Genomic DNA, 24,824 nt, shown 5'->3' with positions numbered 1-24,824 from the left:
TTTTTAATATGAAATATCTTTAGAGGGTCATGTTCTTCAAACCTAGATAAAAATTGAACTTGAAGGGACAGAGACAAACGAAATTGAGATTGTAGCAGTTAAAACATCATATTACACGAAATACAAAAACATGTTGCGGTTAAACTAACTTGAATTTACCCTTGTAACAAGGTAACCTACCTCCTTAACCCTGTGTTGTCACCATAAAAAATGTGTCAGCGTCAATATTCAATATGATTAACTGATTCAAGCAGTCCAGTTTAGGTTTATAATAAACAGCTCGATCATGAACTGCAGTGATGTTCCTTATGTGGTTATTAGAACTCCTAAACCTGTATTAGCACTCTGGCTATGCCCTCATGCAATATAAGGTTAGTCGTGCTAATAACCGCAAGTCCCTCCTTTGCTGTTTGATAAGTGTGTAGTATAATATTAACAGTATTTCTTATTGTAGGATTATAGGGCAGAAAAGAATGAAAGATGTACCCAGATGTTCTATACTAACTACAGAAAACAAGATGAATATTACCCAGTTGGCAAACTGTAACTGTTGCTAGAAATTACTTAAATAGGTCCCATTTTCAGCCACAAATGTTTTCAGCTTTTTACTTTCAAAGAGCTCTCTATTCTACCTTGTTGTTAACAAGTAGGGTTTCTTCCAATAGCTTATTATTATTAAAACTTGAAGACTATTTAGTGTATTATTTACTTCCATAATCCTTTGAAATTCCTGAAATATTATCACTGGGACAAAAAAATAACTTAAGATGAAGATTTTGTGAAAAAATTCTGGTATCACTTACAAGTTAAAGAAAGTGTTTTAAACTTTTTATTATGTGGTTAAATAATGTAGAAAATTTTTGTTACATGTTTCAAAAGGAAAATTACTTTTAAATACTTAGTATTGCAGTATTTGTGAGAGTCTTTTTACACATTTTCTTCACTTTCTCTCTCACTACTAATGCTTCATATATAGTAACAGTGACTGCTGGAACAGTCTTACATGCATATTACCCAGAAATAAAAGCACTGGGGCCTTGGTAGACTAGCTCCTAGACTATGATATATCTTTTTACATTTTTATGATTGAATGTAGTGAACTGAGCCAGTCTATATCCTACATCTGTCAGTCATCCGTCTGTCGTCAACAGTTTGACTGTTTACACTCTAGAGGTCACAATTTTAGCTCAAACTTAATGAAACTTGGTCAGAATGTTCCCCTCAATAAAATCTTGGACGAATTCCATATTGGGTCATCTTGGGTCAAAAACTAGGTCACCAGGTCAAATCAAAGGAAAAGCTGATTAACACTGTAGAGGCCACATTTATGACCATATCTTAATGAAACTCAGTGATTCATTTTGCCCTGCATCCTGCGTCAAATACGCACATTTTTTCAGTACGCAACAAATTCGGGCAGATGATAATATTACTCGTTAGTAGCAGTACGAGACACCGGTAGAAAAATGTATGTCCGCACAGCCTATTTTGTAAAACGTGCTCTGGTTGGATAATTTACGTTGCTTGACCAATTAATTAAAGCGTTTCGTAAATGCGATTGGAAGCTGTGTTTGTCAAATCCCAGAATATAATCACGATGCCTCCGAAAAAAAAAAAAATTAAATTGAATCCGAACCAACGGAGTTTAACGGGTTTTGGGGGGAAATCGGCAACGCGTTTTACAAAATAGGCAGTGCGGACATACATTTTGCTACCGTTGATGTACTACTACTAGTTCAACCGAGTACTGGAGACATAAGATAGCAGGCATGGTTTCACCAAGTCTATCCATGAGCACTGGTGAAAACTACTCCAGTTATACTCTATTTTCACAATTAATATGCACTGAAGCTTAGGTGAAAAGGTGAGACAGCTGTAAATAGTCTTTAAAACTGGAAAAGCCTTTTCAACATAGTTTTGAAACTAGTTATTATGTCTCCCCCAGGAGACATATTGTTTTTGCCCTGTCCGTCTGTCCGTCCGTACGTCACACTTCATTTCCGAGCAATAACTGGAGAACCATTTGACCTAAAACTTTCAAACTTTATAGGGTTGTAGGGCTGCTGGAGTAGACGACCCCTATTGTTTTTGGGGTCACTCTGTAAAAGGTCAAGGTCACAGGGGCCTGAACATTGAAAACCATTTCCGATCAATAACTAGAGAACCACTTGACCCAGAATGTTGAAACTTCATACGATGATTGGTCATGAAGAGTAGATGACCGCTATTGATTTTGGGGTCACTCCGTCAAAGGTCAAGGTCACAGGGGCCTGAACATTGAAAACCATTTCCGATCAGTAACTAGAGAACCACTTGACCTAGAATGTTGAAACTTCATACGATGATTGGTCATGAAGAGTAGATGACCCCTATTTATTTTGGGGTCACTCCGTCAAAGGTCAAGGTCACAGGGGCCTGAACATTGAAAACCATTTCCGATCAATAACTAGAGAACCACTTGACCCAGAATGTTGAAACTTCATAGGATGATTGGTCATGAAGAGTAGATGACCCCTATTGATTTTGGGGTCACTCCGTCAAAGGTCATGGTCACAGGGGCCTGAACATGGAAAACCATTTCCGGTCAATAACTAGAGAACCACTTGACCCAGAATGTTGAAACTTCATAGAATGATTGTACATGCAAAGTAGATGACCCCTATCGATTTTGGGGTCACTCCATTAAAGGTCAAGGTCACAGGGGCCTGAACATTGAAAACCATTTCCGGTCAGTAACTTGAGAACCACTTGACCCAGAATGTTGAAACTTAATAGGATGATTGAACATGCAGAGTAGATGACCCCTAACGACTTTGGGGTCACTCTTTGAAAGGTCAAGGTCACAGGGGCCTGAACATTGAAAACCATTTCCGGTCAGTAACTTGAGAACCACTTGACCCAGAATGTTTGAACTTAATAGGATGATTGGTCATGCAGAGTAGATGACCCCTAACAATTTTGTGGTCACTCTTTGAAAGGTCAAGGTCACAGGGGCCTGAACATTGAAAACCATTTCCGGTCAGTAACTAGAGAACCACTTGACCCAGAATGTTGAAACTTCATAGGATGATTGTACATGCAAAGTAGATGACCCCTATCGATTTTGGGGTCACTCCATTAAAGGTCAAGGTCACAGGGGCCTGAACATTGAAAACCATTTCCGGTCAGTAACTTGAGAACCACTTGACCCAGAATGTTGAAACTTAATAGGGTGATTGGCCATGCAGAGCAGATGACCCCTAACGATTTTGGGGACACTCTGTGAAAGGTCAAGGTCACAGGGGCCTGAACATTGAAAACCATTTCCGGTCAGTAACTTGAGAACCACTTGACCCAGAATGTTGAAACTTCATAGGATGATTGAACATGCAGAGTAGATGCCCCCTATTGATTTTGGGGTCAGTCAACTAAAGGTCAAGGTCACAGTGGCCTGTTCATGTAAAATCATTTTTTATACGCCCGTATTATGGGAACGCCCCTGGCGGGCGGGCGGGCGGGCGGCATCCACAGACTTTGTCTGGAGCATATCTTCTACATGCATGAAGGGATTTTGATGAAACTTGGCACAGTTGTTCACCATCATGAGACGGAGTGTCATGCGCAAAAACCAGGTCCCTAGGTCTAAGGTCAAGGTCACACTTAGAGGTCAAAGGTCAAATTCAAGAATGACTTTGTCCGGAGCATATCTTCTTCATGCATGGAGGGATTTTGATGAAAGTTGGCACAATTGTCCATCATAATGAGATGGAGTGTGATGCGCAAGAACCAGGTCCCTAGGTCTAAGGTCAAGGTCACACTTAGAGGTCAAAGGATACAAGAAAGAAAACTTTGTCCGGAGCATATCTTCTTCATGCATGGAGGGATTTTGATATAACTTGGCACAAATGTTCACCACCACGAGGCGGAGTGTCATGCGCAAGAACCAGGTCCCTAGGTCTAAGGTCAAGGTCACACTTAGAGGTCAACGGATACAAGAATGAAAACCTTGTCCGGAGCATTTCTTCTTCATGCATAGAGGGATTTTGATATAACTTTGCACAAATGTTCACCACCACGAGGCGGAGTGTCATGCGCAAGAACCAGGTCCCTAGGTCAAAGGTCAAGGTCACACTTAGAGGCCAAAGGTCAGATACAAGAATGACTTTGTCCAAAGCATTTCTTCTTCATGCATGAAGGGATTTTGATGTAACTTGGCACAATTATACACCATCATGAGATGAAGTGTCATGCGCAGTTCCCTTCTTTAGAATTACTTCCCTTTGTTGTTACTATAAATAGCTTATATTGTAAATTTTTCATTACTAGTCGTAGGGAAAAATCGAGACCACTTTTCTGTTGTACAACATGCATGCTACATCCAATTATGAGGTGTATTTTGACCAATCTCTACCTGGTAAAGATTTTTTCGTGGACTTACAATCTTTTTTTGGATTCTTATGCCCCCGAAGGGAGGCATATAGTTTTTGAACCGTCTGTCAGTCTGTCTGTCTGTCTGCAATTTTCGTGTCCGGTCCATATCTTTGTCATGGATGGATGGATTTTCAAATAACTTGGCATGAATGTGTACCACAGTAAGACGACGTGCAGTGCGCAAGACCCAGGTCCGTAGCTCAAAGGTCAAGGTCACACTTAGACGTTAAAGGATAGTGCATTGATGGGCGTGTCCGGTCCATATCTTTGTCATCGATGGATGGATTTTCAAATAACTTGGCATGAATGTGTACCACAGTAAGACGATGTGCAGTGCGCAAGACCCAGGTCCGTAGCTCAAAGGTCAAGGTCACACTCAGACGTTAAAGGATAGTGCATTGATGGGCGTGTCCAGTCCATATCTTTGCCATCGATGGATGGATTTTCAAATAACTTGGCATGAATGTGTACCACAGTAAGAAGACGTGCAGTGCGCAAGACCCAGGTCCATAGCTCAAAGGTCAAGGTCACACTTAGACGTTAAAGATCATTTTTCATGATAGTGCATTGATGGGCATGTCCGGTCCATATCTTTGTCATTCATGCATGGATTTTAAAATAACTATGCATGAATGTGTGACACAGTATGACGATGTGTCGCGCGCAAGACCCAGCTCCGTAGATCAAAGGTCCTAAACTCATTCAAAGTGCCATTGGGGGCATGTGTCATCCAACGGAGACAGCTCTTTTTTTTTTGTTGTTGTTTTTTTTTTAAGATTATCTTCCCTTAGTTGTTACTATAAATAACTTATATTGTAACTTTTTTATAATTGACCGTAGGGAAAAAACAAGACCACTTTTCTGTGGTACAACATAGATGTTACTTTCAAATTTTAGGTGTATTTTAATGTGTCTCTACCTGGTAAGGAGTTTTTTTGTGGACTTAGAAAAACAAATGACTTACAATGATTACTAAACAACCACAAAATTAAAATTCCATTTGCAAATACAGGTGCTAGAGTAAAGAAATTTGCTGTGAAGGGCGTATATTGTGACATTCTGGCACTCTTGTTGGAAATAACTTGAGAACCACTTGACCTACAATGTTGAAACTTAATAGGATGATTGGACATGCAGAGTAGATGACCCCTATTTATTTTGAGGTCACTTGATCAAAGGTCAAGGTCACAGGAGCCTGAACAGTGACTTGAGAACCACTAGGCCAAGAGTGTTGAAATTTAGTGGGATGACTGGATATGCCAAGTAGATGATCCCTATTGCAGCCAACCATCAGTGTCTCTTTGACTTTCGCTCCTGACCCCTATTGACTTCTTGCCTATAGGACTTTGCATTTGGGGAGACATGCGCTTTTTTACAAAAGCATTTTCTAGTTTGAACTTTTTCTAGTCAGTAATGTTTCATCTCTAAAGGAACTTAACATATGAAAATGTAAATTAATTCTTTTATACTTGAATAAGGTGTACAGGTGAAGAAATCCCTTGTTTTTACCAAAAACTGGTATTTAATGATTAGAAATCTTTGGGACTCATTAATTTTGGCTTGGGACTCATTGTTTCAAAATATGTGAGTCCAAAGGACTCGCAAAAGTCAATTTCAAAATGAATCACTGGAAACTTTGTCATAATGTTGATCTTGATGATCGATAGGTCCAGATCAAATCTGGGTCCGGTGGGGTCAAAAACTAGGTCACTAGGTCAAATCAAAGGAAAAGCTTGTTAACATTATAGAGGTCACATTTATGACTGTATCTTCCTGAAACTTAGTTAGAATGTTAATCTTGATGATCTTTAGTTCAAGTTTGAATCTGGGTCGTGTGAGGTCAAAAACTAGGTCACTGTGTAAAATCAAAGGAAAATCTAGTTAACTCTTTAGAGACCACATTTATGACCATATCTTAATGAAACTTGGTCAGAATGTTAATCTTGGTGATCTTTAGGTCAGTAAGTCAGGTGAGCGATACAGGGCCTTCATGGCCGTCTTGTTTTCTAAGTGTTTGAACTGACATATATCAAATGGAGAAGTGAAACTTTCACTTATTTTTCAAATTTACTTGATTACTTATCGGTGATGTAAAACACGTGCTGTTTATTTTTAGCTCACCTGAGCACAAAGTGCTCAAGGTGAGCTTTTGTGATCACCCTGTGTCCATCATCCGTCCGTCGTCAACAATTTGACTGTTAACACTAGAGGTCACAATTTTGGCCTAATCTTAATGAAACCGTCAGAATGTTACCATCAATAAAATCTTGGACAAGTTCGATATTGGGTCATCTGGGGTCCAAAACTAGGTCACCAGGTCAAATCAAAGGAAAAGCTTGTTAACACTAGAAGTCACAACTTTGGCCTAATCTTAATGAAACTTGGTCAGAATGTTACACTCAATAAAATCTTGGACGAGTTCGATATTGGGTCATCTGGGGTCAGAAACTAGGTCACCAGTTCAAATCAAAGGAAAAGCTTGTTAACACTGTAGAGGCCACATTTATGACTGTATCTTCATGAAACTTGGTCAAAATGTTAATCATGATGATCTCAAGTTCCAGTTAGAATCTGGGTCATTTAGGTTAAAAAACTAGGTCACCAGGTCAAATCGAAGGAAAAGCTAGTTAACACTCTAGAGGCCACATTGATGACCATATCTTAATGAAACTTGGTCAGAATGTTAATCTTGATGATCTTTAGGTCAAGTTTGAATCTGGATCATGTGGAATCAAAAACTAGGTCACCGGGTTAAATCAAAGGAAAAGTTAGTTACAACTTTAGAGACCACATTTATGACCATATCTTAATGAAACTTTCTTGATGATCTTTAGGTCAATAGGTCAGGTGAGCGATACAGGGCCTTCATGGCCCTCTTGTTTCAACAAGCTCCAGTAAATTTTCAGTAGTTGATAGCTAGTTATTTTAGTTTTGAACTAATCACTATTTGTTTTCAGTTCTTTTCCAATGGATATGGATTCAAGTCTGCCATTGAACCTGGACTCCAGCTTGCCAGATAAAAACTTTAAGAAACCAGCTTATTTAGCTACTGTTGGAGAAGTCCAACACGGTAGCAAGCTAGCAGAGAAATTTTCAAAGAAGGTATGAATTTTGGATTCTATTAAACTTCATAGTTGTGTGATGTTTAAACTTCATGCTTGACTGTGTGATGTATGACAGTGATTGATGTATTTGCCCCATACATATAACAGGAAACTGAGTTATTTGGGAAAACAGAAATGCTATGGAACTATACTTTGCTGTATCTGTTTGGAAAGTTTGTGCTATGATATATATCTTTTAAGCTCACCTGAGCACAAAGTGTTTATGGTGAGCTATTGAGATCATGCTTTGTTTGTTGTCAACAGTTGTGTTTAAATGACATCTCCTCCAAAACCACTGAATGGATTTTGATGAAACTTGGTGCGAATGATCCTTGGATGGTCCTCTACCAAAGTTGTTCAAATGGTTCCACTTGGTTGCACAAAGGGGCTGCCAGAACTGAAAATAGAAAAAATTTCAGACGACATCTCCTAAAGCGATGGTCTGATTTTGAAATAATTTCACACAAATGGTCCTTATGTCACCCTCTACCAAGATTGGTCAAATTATACTGATTTGTCAAAAAACATGGCTGCCAGGAAGCATGGTCACTTTTCCCTATATGTATATAGTAGAAACTTTAAAAATCTTTTTGTGAAACTGTTTACCTGATTTTAAAATAATTTCACACAAATTGTCCTTGTGTGACCTTCTACAAGTAGTGTTCAGATTTTTAGCTCACCTGTCACAAAGTGACAAGGTGAACTTTTGTGATCGCGCTGTGTCCGTCGTCCGTCCGTGCGTGCGTCCGTAAACTTTTGCTTGTGACCACTCTAGAGGTCACATTTTTCATGGGATCTTTATGAAAGTTGGTCTGAATGTTCATCTTGATCATATCTAGATCAAGTTCGAAAGTGGATCACGTGCCGTCAAAAACTAGGTCAGTAGGTCAGATAATAGAAAAACCTTGTGACCTCTCTAAAGGCCATATTTTTCATGGGATCTGTATGAAAGTTGGTCTGAATTTTCATCTTGATGATATCTAGGTCAAGTTCGAAACAGGGTCATGTGCGGACAAAAACTAGGTCAGTAGGTCTAAAAATAGAAAAACCTTGTGACCTCTCTAGAGGCCATACTTGTGAATGGATCTCCATAAAAATTGGTCAGAATGTTCACCTTGATGATATCTAGGTCAAGTTTGAAACTGGGTCACATGCCTTAAAAATCTAGGTCAGTAGGTCAAATAATAAAAAAACCTTGTGACCTCTCTAGAGGCCATACTTTTCATGGGATCTGTATGAAAGTTGGTCTGAATGTTCATCTTGATGATATCTAGGTCAAGTTTGAAACTAGGTGAACTGCGGTCAAAAACTAGGTCAGTAGGTCTAAAATTACTAAAATCTTTTGACCTCTCTAGAGGCCATATTTTTCAATGGATCTTCATGAAAATTGATCTGAATGTTAACCTTGATGATATCTAGGTCAGTTTCGAAACTGGGTCACATGCGGTCAAAAACTAGGCCAGTAGGTATAAAAATAGAAAAACCTTGTGACCTCTCTAGAGGCCATATTTTTCATGAGATCTTCATGAAAATTAGTGAGAATGTTCATCTTGATGATATCTAGATAAAGTTCAAAACAGGGTCACGTACCTTCGAAAACTAGGTCAATAGGTCAAATAATAGAAAAACATTGTGACCTCTGTAGAGACCATATTTTTCAATGGATCTTCATGAAAATTGGTCAGAATTTTTATCTAGATAATATCTAGGTCAAGTTCAAAACTGGGTCACATGAGCTCAAAAACTAGGTCACTATGTCAAATAATAGAAAAAAGGACGTCATACTCAAAACTGGGTCATGTGGGAAGAGGTGAGCGATTCAGGACCATCATGGTCCTCTTGTTTCAATTTGTCAAAAAACATGGTCACCAGAGTGTGTGGTCTGTTTTCATCAACAGTTTCTTGAAACAATATCTCCTCCCAAACCAATGAATAGATTTTGATGAAACTTGACACAAATGATCTCTGGGTAGCACTCTTTGAAAGTTTTTCAAATGGTTCCTGTTCATTGAACATATTTGTAAAAAATAGGTTTTCAGCTATCGGACTTCAAAAATCTTTTTCTCTAGAGCTTTGATATTTGGCATGTGATATAAGGGTTTGGCTCTCTACCATAATTGCCCAAGTTATTGCCCTAAGGTCAAAAATGGCCATGCCCCTGTGTGTGACGTGTACTTACTATAGGCTTATATGTAAGAAACTTTGAAAATCTTCATTTCTGAATCAACCTTCTGGTTGAGCTGTTAGCTGGGAAAGTCAAAATATCAGTGTGGGAAGCAGGGGAATTCCCTCTGGTTGAGTTGTGAGCTGGGGAAGTCAGAGTGGGAAGCAAGGGAATTCCCTCTGGTTGAGTTGTGAGCTGGGAAAGTCAAACTGTCAGTGTGGGAAGCAAGGGAATTCTCTCTGTTTGAGTTGTGAGCTGGGGAAGTCAAACTGTCAATGTGGGAAGCCAGGGAATTCCCTCTGGTTGAGTTGTGAGCTGGGGGAAGTCAAACTGTCAGTTTGGGAAGAAAGGGAATTCCCTCTGGTTGAGTTGTGAGCTGGGAAAGTGAAACTGTCAGCGTGGGAAGCAATGAAATTCCTCTGGTTGAGCTGTGAGCTGGAAAAGTCAAACTGTCAGTGTGGGAAGCAAGAGAATTCCCTCTGGTTGAGTTGTGAGCTGGGGAAGTCAAACTGTCAGTGTGGGAAGCAAGGGAATTCCCTCTGGTTGAGTTGTGAGCTGGGGAAGTCAAACTGTCAATGTGGGAAGCCAGGGAATTCCCTCTGGTTGAGTTGTGAGCTGGGGGAAGTCAAACTGTCAGTTTGGGAAGAAAGGGAATTCCCTCTGGTTGAGTTGTGAGCTGGGAAAGTGAAACTGTCAGCGTGGGAAGCAATGAAATTCCTCTGGTTGAGCTGTGAGCTGGAAAAGTCAAACTGTCAGTGTGGGAAGCAAGAGAATTCCCTCTGGTTGAGTTGTGAGCTGGGGAAGTCAAACTGTCAGGGTGGGAAGCAAGGGAATTCCCTCTGGTTGAGTTGTGAGCTGGGGAAGTCAAACTGTCAGTGTGGGAAGCAAGGGAATTCCCTCTGGTTGAGTTGTGAGCTGGGGAAGTCAAACTGTCAGTGTGGGAAGCAGGGGAATTCCCTCTGGTCGAGTTATGAGCTGAGAAAGTCGAACTGTCAGTGTGGGAAGCAATGAAATTCCTCTGGTTAAGTTGTGAGCTGGAAAAGTCAAACTGTCTGTGTGGGAAGCAAGAGAATTCCCTCTGGTTGAGTTGTGAACTGGGGAAGTCAAACTGCCAGGGTGGTAAACAATGGAATTCCCTCTGGTTGAGTTGTGAGCTGGAAAAGTGAAACTGTCAGTGTGGGAAGCAAGGGAATTCACTCTTATTGAGTTGTGAGCTGGGGAAGTCAAACTGCCAGGGTGGTAAGCAATGGAATTCCCTGTCAGTATGGGAAGCAAGGGAATTAGAGTTGTGAGCTGGGGAAGTCTAACTGGGATGGGGAGCAAGGGAATTCTTTCTGGTAGAGTTGTGAAACTGTCAGGAGTGGGGAGCAGTGGAGATTCCCTGGCAATAAACTGTAACGCATTGGTGAAAGTTTTCCAATCTCTGAGGGTTAAGGTACGAGAAATAGGTTTGCAAAAGGAAACTACTCTTGCCCAACTTAAGTAACATTTAATGTTTGAAGAATTGTAGCAGAATTGGTATTTATTTGGAAACAAAATTATACAGAAAACAACAACAAAAATCTGCAGTCTGCTAATATTCCTTTAGGTGTCCAGTTTGAAATGATAACTTTTAATCTTGAGCAAAATAAGTTTCACCAAGTTCTATTTCATGTAAATAAAAAATAATAGAGAAATATTAAAGATTTCTACATTTTGACTTTCAAGTTGTTGGAGACTATACAAAAAACAGTTGATGAGATGTGTTCAGAAGTGCTAAAAGAGAAGAGTGACACTAAAACTATTGAATTGTTAAACCAAAAGATTGGTCAGGCGAGGTGGAACTACTGTGCAGAATTGAACGAGCTCAAACATAACTTCCGTAAGTTTGTAATTTACAATTTCTGTAAGTTCAAAAGTATGTTATTTGGTCAAAATGATCTTTCTATTCGTTATATTTACAGAGCATAAACTCAGTCTTATGAAATTATCAAACGGAATTTGTAATATATGCAAAGAACACAGAGAAACTTTAGTGCACCTGGTGTGGGAATGTCATTTTGCCAAAAATATTTGGACACTTTTAAATAAGAACTTGAACGACCTGTTTAGATATGTCAACATCTGTGATTCTGCTTTTAAATTTGCTGTTTGTTTCGGATATTATGATGACAGGCAAGTAAACAAATTGATTAATACGATTATATATGAAACAAAATGGGAAATTTGGAAATATAGAAATAATTGTAAATTCAATAACAACTATCAGTCAATAAGAAGCTTTTATAAACATCTAGTTAGAAAAATTAAAGAACAAATAAAATGGCACAATACTGATAATGAAAAACTACAGTTATTGAAATCTATTGAGTTCATGTCAGATACATATATAGACGTATAAATTTTCGCAATGTTGGGTATGAAAAAATATTAAAATTTTGTAAGCTTGACAATAGAAACTTCGTCAAATTTTACTTGTCTTTTCGTTTTTTCGAACAAGTTCTATTTTACTGGCGATGTAACTATTGTGTTCAGTATAATATTATCATTAAATTTATTATTCATATGTTTGTATGAATTGGTTGTTTAATGACTTCTTTTCTGGTTATTGTTTTGTAAATGTTTATATTTTACAAAAATAAATGGGGTTATCCCAATTGGGAGCCCAAAAAAAAAAAAAAAAAAAGATCTTTCTATAATACTGAATCTTCGTCATTGATTAGTTAATTCTATAGATAGCTTTTAAAATGTAAAAGAAGTCATTAATATTCATCAATGACTTTTTTGAGGATTATTTTGTTGCATCAAGACAAGAACTTAAAAGCAAAGGAACAGATAATATTCCCATTTGTGTTGTCTGTAAGATTTCTTGTCCCCATAAAAAAATGTGTAAATTATGTCTCCTACCACACAGTGGTGTGAGAAACATATTGATTTACTTCTTCTGTGTATGTATGTGTGTCTGTCAGTCTGTCTGTCTGTCACAAATCTTGTCTGTACTCTTAAGTTGAACATTTCTCATCCGATCTTCACCAAAAATGTGTTTGACGATAAGTCCTCGGCCTAGTTCAATAACTAGCCAAATCAGTGCAGGCACTTTGGAATTATGACCCTTGCATTACCTAAAATCGACCTTTTTATACGCCCGTCTCTGAAAGAGTGGGACGTTTTATGTGAACACTCGTTGCAGCGGGCGGCGTCCAAAGCATGTCCGCTCTCTTAAGTCGAACAGTTATGTCTCTCACCACTGATTTACTCCTGTCTGTCTGTGTGTGTGTCTGTCAGAAATCTTGTCCGCACTCTTTAAGTTGAATATTTCTCATCCGATCTTCAACAAAATGTGTTTACCAATAAGTCCTCGGCCAAGTTCGATAACTAACCAGATCGACCCAGGCACTTTGGAATTATGGCCATGGAAGCTTGTTTTTGATAAAGCTCTGAAAGTCTGATAAGGCAGTTGAGGTCTTGGTACAGGTTGACTCATATACTACTTTTCAGATGATAAGATGGTTGTGGAAGACATGCGCTTTTCTCAAAAGCAGCTCTAGTTTTCATCGGATTTTCACCAAACTTGATGACAATGTTTGTTGGCATAATATCTCGGCCAAGTTCAATAACCAGCCAAATCACCCCAGGCACTCTTGGATTATGGCCTTTAAATTACTTAAAAAAAAAACTGTGAATTTCGCCTTTTCCACTCTCTAAGTTGAACAGTTTTCATCCAATCTTCACCAAACTTGCTGACAATGGTTGTGGGCATAATATCTCTGCCAAGTTCGATAACCAGCCAAATTGCCACAGTCATTCTTTGATTATGGGCTTTGAATTACTCGAAAAGCTGTGAATTTAGTCTTGTCCGCTCTCTTAAGTCAAACAGTTTTCATCTGATCTTCACCAAACTTGCTGACAATGTTTGTGGCATAATATCTGGGCCAAGTACGATAACCAACCAAATCGCCCCAGGCACTCTTGGATTATGCCCCTTGAATTAGGCCAGGTTCGATGACGGGTATATTTTGTGGCAGTCTGGCACTCTTGTTACTCTTGTCCACGCTCTTAGTCGAACATTTCTCATCCGATCTTCACCATAACTTGAACAAAATGTGAATAAGTCCTTGGCCAAGTTCGACAGCTAGCCAAATCGGCTCAAGACACTTTGGAATTACGGCCCTTGACTTACCCAAAATCGGCCTTTTTGCTCTTCAAAGGTATATTTGTAGTGAGTAAACAGTATATAAAGACTGACTTACTATTTAGATGATTAGGCAGTTGTTGGAGTCAAGTGCTTTTCTCAAAAGCACCTCTAGTTTTATTTGGTTTGCATAAAATTTTGTGGATTTCGCTAAAAGGAATATTTCATGGAAATATAATTGTGTGGGTTTCACCTTTTGAAGATAAAATACATGGGCATTGTATACTTCGGGATTTAATTTTGTAGATCAACACAACCTTGAACTCTTCAAAAAAAAATTAGTCACTCTTGAAAATTGATGATTTCACAGAAGTCTTTTTAGCCAGTTCCCCATGTATTGTACATGATTCTGTTTTCTCGGTTTACAGAATTAACAATGTACGAGATGAAGACAGGCTGGGAATCAGAGAAGGAACAAATTGTAAAAGCTCTCACTGCTAAACATCATGCTGAAAAAGAACTGGCTGTCAAAGAAGCAAAGAAAAAACAATGGGTAAATGTCCAATATTTACATACATTTAAGGTCATAGGGGTCATTTTGGTTGCTCTATAGATTATATTGAAAGCTGTTTGAAGTTTATTCACACATTGATGAATATATTTGTAGTGGAGGAAATACTGGCTTATTTCCAATGTTTATTTGGCAGTCATTTCAAAACAAATTTATTTAACAAAGTTAACTCAAGACAAAATTTCTATGGACACCTGCAAAATGACAAAGCATACATTCTTTTTAGCTCACCTGAGCTCTGCGCAGAAGTGATATCCTTGTATACATCATCTTGTGTCCGTGGTCCGCAATAATTTAACTTTTAACACTCTAGAGGTCACAGTTTTTGTGCAGTCTTTATGAAACTTTTAGAATGTTTGCCTGTCTTTTCTGACAGTTTAGAGGCCTCATTTTCTATATCATCTTAAAATTTTGTCACAATATTTTGTTTCTATGAATTGTAAGTCAAGACCTGAGTCAAGTCATTGAAAATCTCAGGAAAATTCACATTTTCTACTTGATTGTCATATATTTTACCAGAATGTTTAAGTCTTGGAATCTAGGTCAAGTTTAAAAATGGACTATGTAAAGACAAAATAGCAAGGTCTACTCACATACTCTACAGTAATCGGTGTTAAATAGATATTGTAAGTTGTACTGCACTATTATATTGGATATTTCAGTGTGCTCAGTGTGGAAAGGAGGCTATATTTTATTGTTGTTGGAACACGAGTTACTGTGACTATCCCTGCCAACAGAACCACTGGCCTCAACATATGCATACTTGTCTCCAAACAAACAAAGACAAAACAGCTTCTTCAAGTTCAAATAGTACTATAAATCAAGGTAACAGTATTTATATATGAGCTTTTAGGATTGTTTGATTTTGTCATTCGTCTGTCCATCTGTTCTTTGTCCCAAATTTCTTTAAAGAACACCTAAACTACCTAGCCTATTTCATCTAAACTTCATGGGAATATTGGTGGTCTCCTTTCAGTTTCCCTTAAAAGTAGGTCGTCTGTGGAGAATGCTGGTTGCCATGGCAATGAAAAGGAAAATGTTTATCAATTTTTTCTTTAGAAACTGCTGGCCCAGCAATATTCATTCAGTTAAAAGTGCTAAACTGATCGTGTATCCTCGATAACACGAGTAATTTATGATGAGGAGTTACTGTTACATGTTACTCATTCCCTGTAGTTTGCAAAGTAAAAATTTACTTTCTGTGAAGTTACCTTGATGCATGAAAGTTATGATTACTTCGCTTCGATTTTGGGGTTCTTACTGCATGACAGCATATATTGTAACCTTGTGGCAGCCGCACTCGTGTTAAGGTAGTAGATGTGTAACAGAGTACCTCCTTTTTGAAGAGTATTCAATTCCTACCATAAACCCACATTTACTGCAATTCTGAGGGGGGCGTAGGTTCAAGCCCTACTGGGACCAAATTTTTTTTCCCCTTATTTTCGATTTTTTCTAGTAAGTTTTTACTTCTTTCAAGACTTATGATAGATTTATTGTACAAAAATGAAAAAAAAACATTTGCTAAGCGATTTCTTGCTGTTCAAAGTGAATTTACTACTTAAACAGAAGGGGTAGAGTTACACATCTGTAAAAATATTGAGTTACATGTGGTAAAAGTTCTCTATTTTGCTTCCATTCTTTAGATTACATATTGTGGAAGAAATTTAGGTAGGATTTACATCTGTCCCAAGGTAATTTTTGAATGAAGTAAGCAAAATTCAAAACAGAAACAAGGATTCGACCTTATTTTTTCAACGTTGAAATAAGAATTCTGTATCATTAAATCCGTTTACTTGAGGAACACTATATAAAATGATATCCACATTTTTATTTTGTGTTTAATAATTGTTTAACTATAGTTTGATGATTCTTTTATTAAAATTAATGGTAAAATGAGTTCTCTGCAAACATTTTATATAGCGTCCATCACTTTGAAATTTTTCTCTACTTGAGCTAGAGGAGATACCACAAGTTATACAAAATTTAGAAAAAACGGCATGGTAAAAGTTGTTTAAAATTTGCAATGCAGTGCAAAACACGGTCATCTTTAAGAATATACCATGCAAATGCCATTTTGTAAACATTGCTATTACACCTCTACTACCTTAAGTTTTGAGATTTCTTTTATAAGTAACTTACTTTCGAAGTCTTTGATTACAAGTAGCTGTTGTTTGTGAGTTTATTGAAAAAAATCTTAATATTGATTCAGAAACTGTGTTATTTTTGCAGGACAACAGGGTCAAAGCCATAGTGTGAGCCAGTCCCCTGCCAGTATTCCAGTGTCTGTTGGACCAAGTGCAACTCCACAAACATCGGCCAGTGTTCCTACGCCACCTAATGTAAGTTTTCTTCTAAGTCGAAATTTAATTTTAAGCTCACCTGAGCACAAAGTGCTAAAGTTGAGCTATTGTGATACATACTCCTGTATCTGTTGTCATGTATTGTTGACAGAATTTCTGTTAACACTTCAGAGATCACAATATTTGCCCAATCTTAATGAAACTTTCCCTCGGTAAATTCATGACTGGGTCAACCCAGGTAAAAAAAAAATAGGTCACTAAGTTAGATTATAGCACTTTTGAGGCCACATTTTCTACCTGATCTGCATACAACTTCTCATATTTGTTTCTATGAAATCTGCATTAAATGTAAAACTGGGCTACTTGAGGTCAAAAACTAGGTAACGGTTCAGATCCTAGACCTTGTTAACACTACAGAGGCACATTTACTTCTTCATTGTCAGAATGTTTGTCTCTATGAAATCTAGGTCAATTTAAAACTGGGTAAGTGAGATCTTGGGTCACTGTGTTAAATCATAGTCCTTGTTAACACTATAGGCTGCATTTTCTGCTTGATCTTCATAAAAATTTGTCAGAACGTTTAAAGAAATGTAGGTCAATCCTGATACATTGTTTATGAAGGTCAAATACTAACTCCGTCTGTCAAGTAATAAAACGACTTTGTTAACTCTTTCAGTGTCACATCTTGTGCATGATCTTCATAAAACTTGGTCAAAATGTTTGACACTATGTCAAGTTTGAACCGGATTATCTTGGGTCAAAAATCAGCTCAAATCACAGAAAATTTTCTGAACACTCGAGAGGCTAGATTTTGTACCTGGCCTTCATAATCAGGATGTTTTTCTGTTTAATTCAACTTAGCCGCTTGTGGTCACTATGTCAGGTCATTGAAAAACTTGGGTAATGATTTACATTTACATAAAACATGGTCAGAATGTTTGTAGACCAAATTAAATACCAGGTGATCTTAAGTAAGAACTGTGTCAGGTGAGCCATACATGGCCTTAGTGTTCCCAGGTTCTGGTTTATTGAATGAATTTGCAATTCAAAACTGTTCCTGCTTACAGATTTAATTCATGAATATTTATGTTTATAATTCTGCATCCATTTATCTGTATACTGGAAAAAATTCTCTGCATGTTATCTGTTTCACTGGGTATTATCAAATATGTATGATCCATTTGTCTTTATATACAGTGCATTGTTGCTTGCTCAAAGACCAGGGCTACCATGAGCAATTTGTGTGGTTCTCTGCCTTTCTTATATGCTATATTTAGATCGCCCAAAGCCCTGGAATAACTCAAGTAGTTTGCTCATTTTCTCAGTTTCAAGCGATCATTGTTTAACTGTAAATCATTTTTAGCTCATCTGATTTTTTGAAAAAAAATGATGAGTTATTGTCATCACTTGAGCGGTTGTCGGCGTCGGCGTCTGCGTCAGCGTTGCCTGGTTAAGTTTTATGTTTAGGTCAGCTTTTCTCCTAAACTATCAAAGCTATTGCTTTGAAACTTGGAATACTTGTTCACCATCATAAGCTGACCCTGTATAGCAAGAAACATAACTCCATCTTGCTTTTTGCAAGATTTATGGCCCCTTTTGTACTTAGAAAATATCAGATTTCTTGGTTAAGTTTTATGTTTAGGTCAACTTTTCTCCTAAACTATCAAAGCTATTGCTTTGAAACTTGGAATACTTGTTCACCATCATAAGCTGACCCTGTACATCAAGAAACATAACTCCATCTTGCTTTTTGCAGGATTTATTCCCCCTTTTGGACTTAGAAAATCAGTTTTCTTGGTTAAGTTTTATGTTTAGGTCAGCTTTTATCCTAAACTATCAAAGCTATTGCTTTAAAACTTGCAACACTTGTTCACCAACATAAGTTGACCCTGTACAGCAAGAAACATAACTCCGTCCTGCTTTTTGCAAGATTTATGGCCCCTTTTGGACTTAGAAAATATCAGATTTCTTGGTTAAGTTTTATGTTTAGGTCAACTTTTTCTCTTAAACTATCAAAGCTATTGCTTTGAAACTTGCAACACTTGTTCACCATCATAAGCTGACCCTGTACAGCAAGCAACATAACTCCATCTTGCTTTTTGCAATAATTATTGCCCCTTTTGGACTTAGAAAATCATTTTCTTGGTTGAGTATTATGTTTAAGTCAACTTTTCTCATAAACTATCAAAGCTATTGCTTTAAAACTTGCAACAGTTTTTCACCATCATAAGTGGACACTGTACATCAAGAAACATAACTCTATCCTGCTTTTTGCAAGAATGATGGCCCTTTTTAGACTTAGAAAATCATGGGTAGGACAATATTTCTATTACACAAAAAAAAATCAGATGAGCGTCAGCACCCGCAAGGCGGTGCTCTTGTTGTATATCCACTTGTCTTGTGAAGAAGCAGTCCAGCTGACTAGCAGAAGGCTGATGGTTCATTCCAGTTACCCATGTCTGAAATGAATACTTCATGTAAGCAAACTTGTATCTGTCTTTAGTGTGTATCCTACATCCTAAAATGAAAAGCTTCTCTTGGGACTCTGATAAAATTCTATGGTTCAAAACTATTTTAACTTAACCCTCACAGGAGACAGATCATTTGCGTCGGCTCCAGGACAATCTTACTTTGGCCTTGCAACGTGAAGAGGAGAAGAGAGGTGAAACTAGGCCAGGAGTTGGTCCAAAGTTCAATCCATCTATGTCGTCTCCGATCATGCAGAATATGAGACAAGTCAGTTGTGTCCTGTGTAGTTCTAGTGAATTTTAGTGTTTCTGACTAGTGTAGTTTAACCTGTACTAAAAAACTAACTCCAAAAATAAAGATGGTAGCGATATACATTATAATTTCTGTTATTGATACCTCACAAAGGCAAACACCTCTACACAAGCAGATTTACTATCCATTTGACAAAAAATCATATATTTCCTCGTTTACATCTACCCTGTGCTGTAATAAATATGCCCCTGGCCCTCACACAGACGCGTACGCACACAATTAAAAAAAAAAAAGGTCTTGTTTGTTTACTTTGGGTTTTACAACAGTATTTAAGTTACATAATGACAGGCAGTTAATCTTACTTTACCAGTGTGCCAACTTCCCCACATGAATCAGAGAGGAGGATAAATTATTTCAGACACATAGTGCCTTCTATCAAATCGTTATGGATAACATGTATCTCACCTGGGAATCGACTTATGACCCTGCAATCCATAGACCTGCTCTCTCCCTATTGATCTAAGTATTTGTTATAAGTTGAATACATAGTTTATATTTACAAAAAAAAAAAAACAACAAAAAACAAACAAACATATTTAGGGCCTTAATTGCCCCCCATTTACAAAATGTATCACCCTATTGGCATTTATAAGGGAATAACGGTATTAGATAGAATGGTCCACTTCATACAGTAATCACATTTTAATTGCCAGAATGGTGTTTGCTTTTCAGAGAATGTATTGTATATCCTGCCTTGAAATGACACTTTATTCTCTTCCAGTCTTTCTGTTTACCTTAACACTTCTTGTGTATCTATACATTTCCCATGTATCTACAGTTTTGCATGAGGGACCACCTGCTTACATTGTTTGTAATTGATCTCTTTCAGTTGTAGCTTTATTTTGAAAGATTTAGTTACATATCATTCTAAATGTCTCCAGGTAGTAGGATCTTTTAGAATTTTTAAGATACCCTTACAAATGTTCATTTTACGAACAAAAAGGTATTTCTTTGTTAAATTCAAGCCTATGAAGAATTTTGAAAGAGTATTTTTTGGAACTTTACAATATAGAAATGTTCCATCAACAAATGGCTGAAATTGTGAATGGAAAAAACCCTAGCAAAATCCTTTTTAACAAGAAATTCAAGACAAGATGTTTTGAAAATTTATGAAGTTCTTATTACCATCCTTGGAGTACTGTACAATGATTTATAATGTGAATGGTATTGTAAGAGAAAGCATTTTTCTTTAAAAAAAAATGGATAAAACAATAGGCAACACAAGAACATCCAGTTTTTATTTGTTCGGCCTTGTGTCTTCAGTGTGTGTATTTAACAAAGTTGACCATTTCTATTACAGCCTGGACCCGGCTCGGCAGGTATGATGTTCAACATGCAGCAGATTCAGAGAACCAGGTTCCTCGGACAGCAACAGGTAATACACCACACAAACATCCAACAGAGGTTTTATATACTTGCTTTCTGTAGAAGAAAGAAATCACATAAATTCTGTTGACTTTATATAAGATAATCCCACTCGACATAAAACAATAACTATGAAAGGTTCTACCCAGTTTTTGAATTAAAAAAGATCTGATTTTCCTAAGTGAAAGGATACCCTCTTACATGTACGAGCAACACAAATTTTCCTTCTGTGTTTTCCAGTGTTTATTTATTTGAGATTATTCACTAATTAACATTTCAGTAAATCACAGGAAAACAAATAATAAAAGATTATCTTATTATTTCATAGGTGAGAAAAGACAAGTCTGATGTTGTTATGTTATCAATCATTGAAAATATCAAATATAAATCAAAAATCAAATCAAAAAATATCAACATGGAATATGCTAAGTAGATGCTATAAAAAGGACAATATTTCTGTGAAAAGACTACTTTTTAGCTCGACTATTCGAAGAATAGTCTAGCTATTCTACTAACCCTGGCGTCTGCGTCACATCTTGGTAAAGTTTTTGCATGCAAGTACATACAGCTATCATTTAAAGGCATTTAGCTTTGAAACTTATTTTTTCTTTTTCTAGGTCAATTACCAACCTCACTGGGTCAAGTCCCATAACTCTGACATGTATTTTGAGCAAATTATGCCCCCTTTTGGACTTAGAAAATTCTGGTTAAAGTTTTACATGCAAGTTACTATCTCCAAAACTAATGCAGATATTGAATAGAAACTTCACATGTGTCTTTGGGGTTATAAAACTAGTTGATAGCAGCAAGTCCCATAACTCTGACCTTCATTTTGGCCAAATTATGCCCCCTTTTGGACTTAGAAAATTCTGGTTAAAGTTTTGCGTGCAAGTACATACAGCTAATACTAAAAAGCATATAGATTTGAAACTTATTTTTTCTTTTTCTAGATCAATTACCAACCTCACTGGGTCAAGTCCCATAACTCTGACATGTATTTTGAGCAAATTATGCCCTCTTTTGGACTTAGTAACTTAAATTCTGGTTAAAGTTTTATATGCAAGTTACTATCTCCAAAACTAATGCAGATATTGAATTAAAACTTCACGTGTCTTCGGGGTTATAAAACTAGTTGATAACAGCAAGTCCCATAACTCTGACCTTCATTTTGGTCAAATTATGTCCCCTTTTGAACTTAAAACTCTTTTGATATTTAACCTTTTTGGGTAATATTTTCCTGCTTCTGGGACAATATTTCGAATAGTCCAGCTTGGCTGTCTTACGGACAGCTCTTGTATATGTTGTAATTATTTTATATCAGTGAACATCATTCAGTGAACATTTAACTTACCTTGATGATATTTTCAGATGGCAATGCAGGTACAACAGCGATCAAGCCTGTCTCAGGCACAGCAACAAGGTAATCCCCGTATGTTGTTCTCACAGCCTCTTGTACAACAGACTGTCTACCCACTTCAGATCCAGCCCCAACAGCAGCTTGCTCAACAACAGCTCGGAGGGACCATACTCTTCCAAAATCCTCAACAAAATTTAATGACATATGGAATGGCGCCACGGCCTTACTGACCTCGAAAAGTGTCACTTTGCAAGTATGGACTTGCAGAAATGTGGATACATGCAAAGTAGTAAAATATTCTGTAGTCATGTGGAAATGTTAATGTTTGAACTTTACATCAGTATATGTGCTTCCTGAAGAAACATCATATAACCTGTTCTTCAACAAAACAAAACAGAACACTCCATGACTTGTGAATCTGTTTGTGGAAAATATATATTAAATGCCAGCAAGTCTTCATTGACATTGAAATGTATCATCATCAATATTGTCATACAGAAAGTGGTGTTCATACTGCACAGTGTGTTTTGTTGGGGGAAAACATTATCAACTAACGAAGTAGGGGTACAAATATTGAGGGAAACTTGTTGAGTTTGTGACATAAGTGCATACAACAGTTTTGTAAATGCAGTTTTTATTTGTATTATACAAAATGAAATTTGTTACCGATTTTTAAATGCATGTTCTGAAGTTGTGCATAGAGGTGCACAAAGGCAAAACATTTCTTAAAGCAAGATGTTCAATATATACAGACGTATATTGCATGTTTTAACATCATAAGAGTTTATTTTCAAGCTACTGTTACAGTTTAGGTGAAAAAAGTTCTCCATCTATAAAATCTGAAATTCAGAACTAACAGAAGATGTGAAAATCGAAAATATATAAACACTTAGAGAGACTGGTGACAAAATCTGTATTAGCAAACATCTCAACCTTCTGTTAATTAGTGCAGACAAATTTGCCACTTTTACAAAATACAAGGTTTGATATCTGTTTTGTCCTTTGCAAGAAATTTTAAGGTTCATCAATGTAAGAATACAGTTTGTTATATTAAGGAAATGCAGCTTTTTAGGTTTTCATTTGTCTTTAATCAAGTGTCTTATATTAGTGAAAAAAAAATTCTTTGGTTGCATTAACCTTATCGTAACTGAACATAGTAAAGTAGTGATATGTATTTGTTAGAAGAGATTGTAGTTTTACAAGTGGGTGGATCATTGTTTCAGAGGTTGATGAAGGGCCCTTGTGGATGAGTAGTTAATGTGGCTGACTTCAAATCACTTGCCCTTCACTGCTGTGGGTGCGAAACCTCGCTTTTATTGTTTCATATGAGAAAGCCATCCAGCTGTCTTGTAGAAGATTGGTGGTTCTGCCAAGGTGCTCACCCATGCTGAAAAAATGCCTACAAGGGCATGTAAGGTCTCTCCTCGCCATATGATACATACCGGTAATTCAGGGTTGCCACCTACCTTGAAGTCAGGGAAAAATTATTTGTTTTCAAGGTCAGTGAATTGTCAGGGAAATATGAAATTTTAGAAAAGTCAGGGGAAAATGAAATTTTGGGTTTATGTTTAAAATATTCAGTGGCAATGGCAGTCTTCAAGCAGTATTTCCAAACACATTTTGGTGTAATTGTGAATAAACATAATTTAAGTATGTTTGAATCAATTTCGTTCTTATGTTAACTTTGGAATTTGAAGACTGAAAGGCTTTGCAACCCTTAAAAGTGAGGATTGGATGGCAGTAGGCGAGGAGGAGGCCGAAATATGGTGGTATTGGTCAGTGAAAAGTATGGTTTAGTCCGGAAAATGTCAGGGAATTTCATTTTCTCAACTAAGTGGAAACCCTGTAATTGTGCGAGTGTGATGTTAAACCAAACAAAAGTAGTTGATGGATCATGGTTTCAGATGGTCATAGTGGATGGGTCATGGTTCTACTATTGCTGATCAACTTGTTTAAATAAAACCTGTTAAAACAGCTTCTTGTTCTACCAATGTATGTTGTTAATGAAGTATTTAGGGCATGTTGCTGTTTTTCTTTGCATGCTCAATAAAAAACAAATTTGCAAGTATTTTATCATGTTATATGTTCCTTTGTATAACTAAACCATCCCACAGAGGTTGGAAGAACCTGCTTTGACAAAATGAGCTTGGAAGCCTTGCTGAGGAGATTGGATGGATTGATGGAAGAAGTATATATAGTGAGATTCAAGTTGGTGGTGGAGAAGGAAGTTATTCAAGGAAAATAAGGAATCAGGGGAACAGGCCATTATTGCATAACTATCTCTCCCTCATTCTATATAAAACCTTTGGAAGCATACAATGCAACCAAATAACATAACAGCGGACTGTGTTTGATCTAGTTTGTTTGCGAGAGGTTATGATATGCTCCTCTTGCCCCTCTAGCACCAGCTTAAGCTTAAATCTATCTTAGTAAAAACCATGAGTGTACTCTTATGTTCCTAAAGAATCAGAAATATATCAACACTAAGTAGTGGTTCTTTTAAGTGGAGTTTGGAGGCAAGTTTCGGCTTTTTCTTTAAACTGACCACATTTAAAATGACATAATATCTGTTTATGCATCAGTCCACATTTACTGGTAGTACATGTAATGCAGTCATAACTGATAATAGAGGCACAACTCTGGCAACAACTGTTAAAAGAA

General features: G+C 37.1%; 2 protein-coding genes across 3 annotated transcripts in view; both read left to right on the top strand.

The window, feature by feature from the left end:
* Positions 1-24,824, top strand: part of LOC123540108 (lysophospholipid acyltransferase 2-like) — a 132,231-nt gene that overhangs the window by 26,632 nt on the left and 80,775 nt on the right. The window lies entirely within an intron of this gene.
* LOC123541257 (protein kinase C-binding protein 1-like) lies at positions 7,348-24,231 on the top strand. 2 transcript variants are annotated; one of them, XM_053526315.1, is made up of 8 exons: positions 7,348-7,512; positions 11,386-11,539; positions 14,218-14,342; positions 15,023-15,185; positions 16,590-16,699; positions 19,253-19,396; positions 20,742-20,816; positions 22,175-24,231. In XM_053526315.1, the coding sequence occupies exons 1-8, from the start codon at positions 7,378-7,380 to the stop codon at positions 22,391-22,393; spliced, it is 1,125 nt and encodes a 374-aa protein (XP_053382290.1). In that variant the 5' UTR covers positions 7,348-7,377; the 3' UTR covers positions 22,394-24,231. The 2 variants fall into 2 exon arrangements, with proteins under 2 accessions (XP_053382290.1, XP_053382291.1); XM_053526316.1 differs by lacking the exon at positions 19,253-19,396.

This window comes from Mercenaria mercenaria, chromosome 16 (genome assembly GCF_021730395.1).
Source record: "Mercenaria mercenaria strain notata chromosome 16, MADL_Memer_1, whole genome shotgun sequence".
Lineage (NCBI taxonomy): Eukaryota > Metazoa > Mollusca > Bivalvia > Venerida > Veneridae > Mercenaria > Mercenaria mercenaria.
The sequence above is the reverse complement of the archived record's forward strand: the minus strand, read 5'-3'. Positions and strand labels throughout refer to the sequence as shown.

Excerpts from the sequence above, each read along its gene's own strand:
- LOC123541257 (XM_053526315.1), top strand. The coding sequence starts at position 7,378 with ATGGATATGGATTCAAGTCTGCCATTGAACCTGGACTCCAGCTTGCCA. Across the intron at positions 14,343-15,022 it reads AAGCAAAGAAAAAACAATGG|TGTGCTCAGTGTGGAAAGGA; the intron begins GTAAATGTCCAA and ends TGGATATTTCAG. Across the intron at positions 15,186-16,589 it reads AAATAGTACTATAAATCAAG|GACAACAGGGTCAAAGCCAT; the intron begins GTAACAGTATTT and ends TTATTTTTGCAG.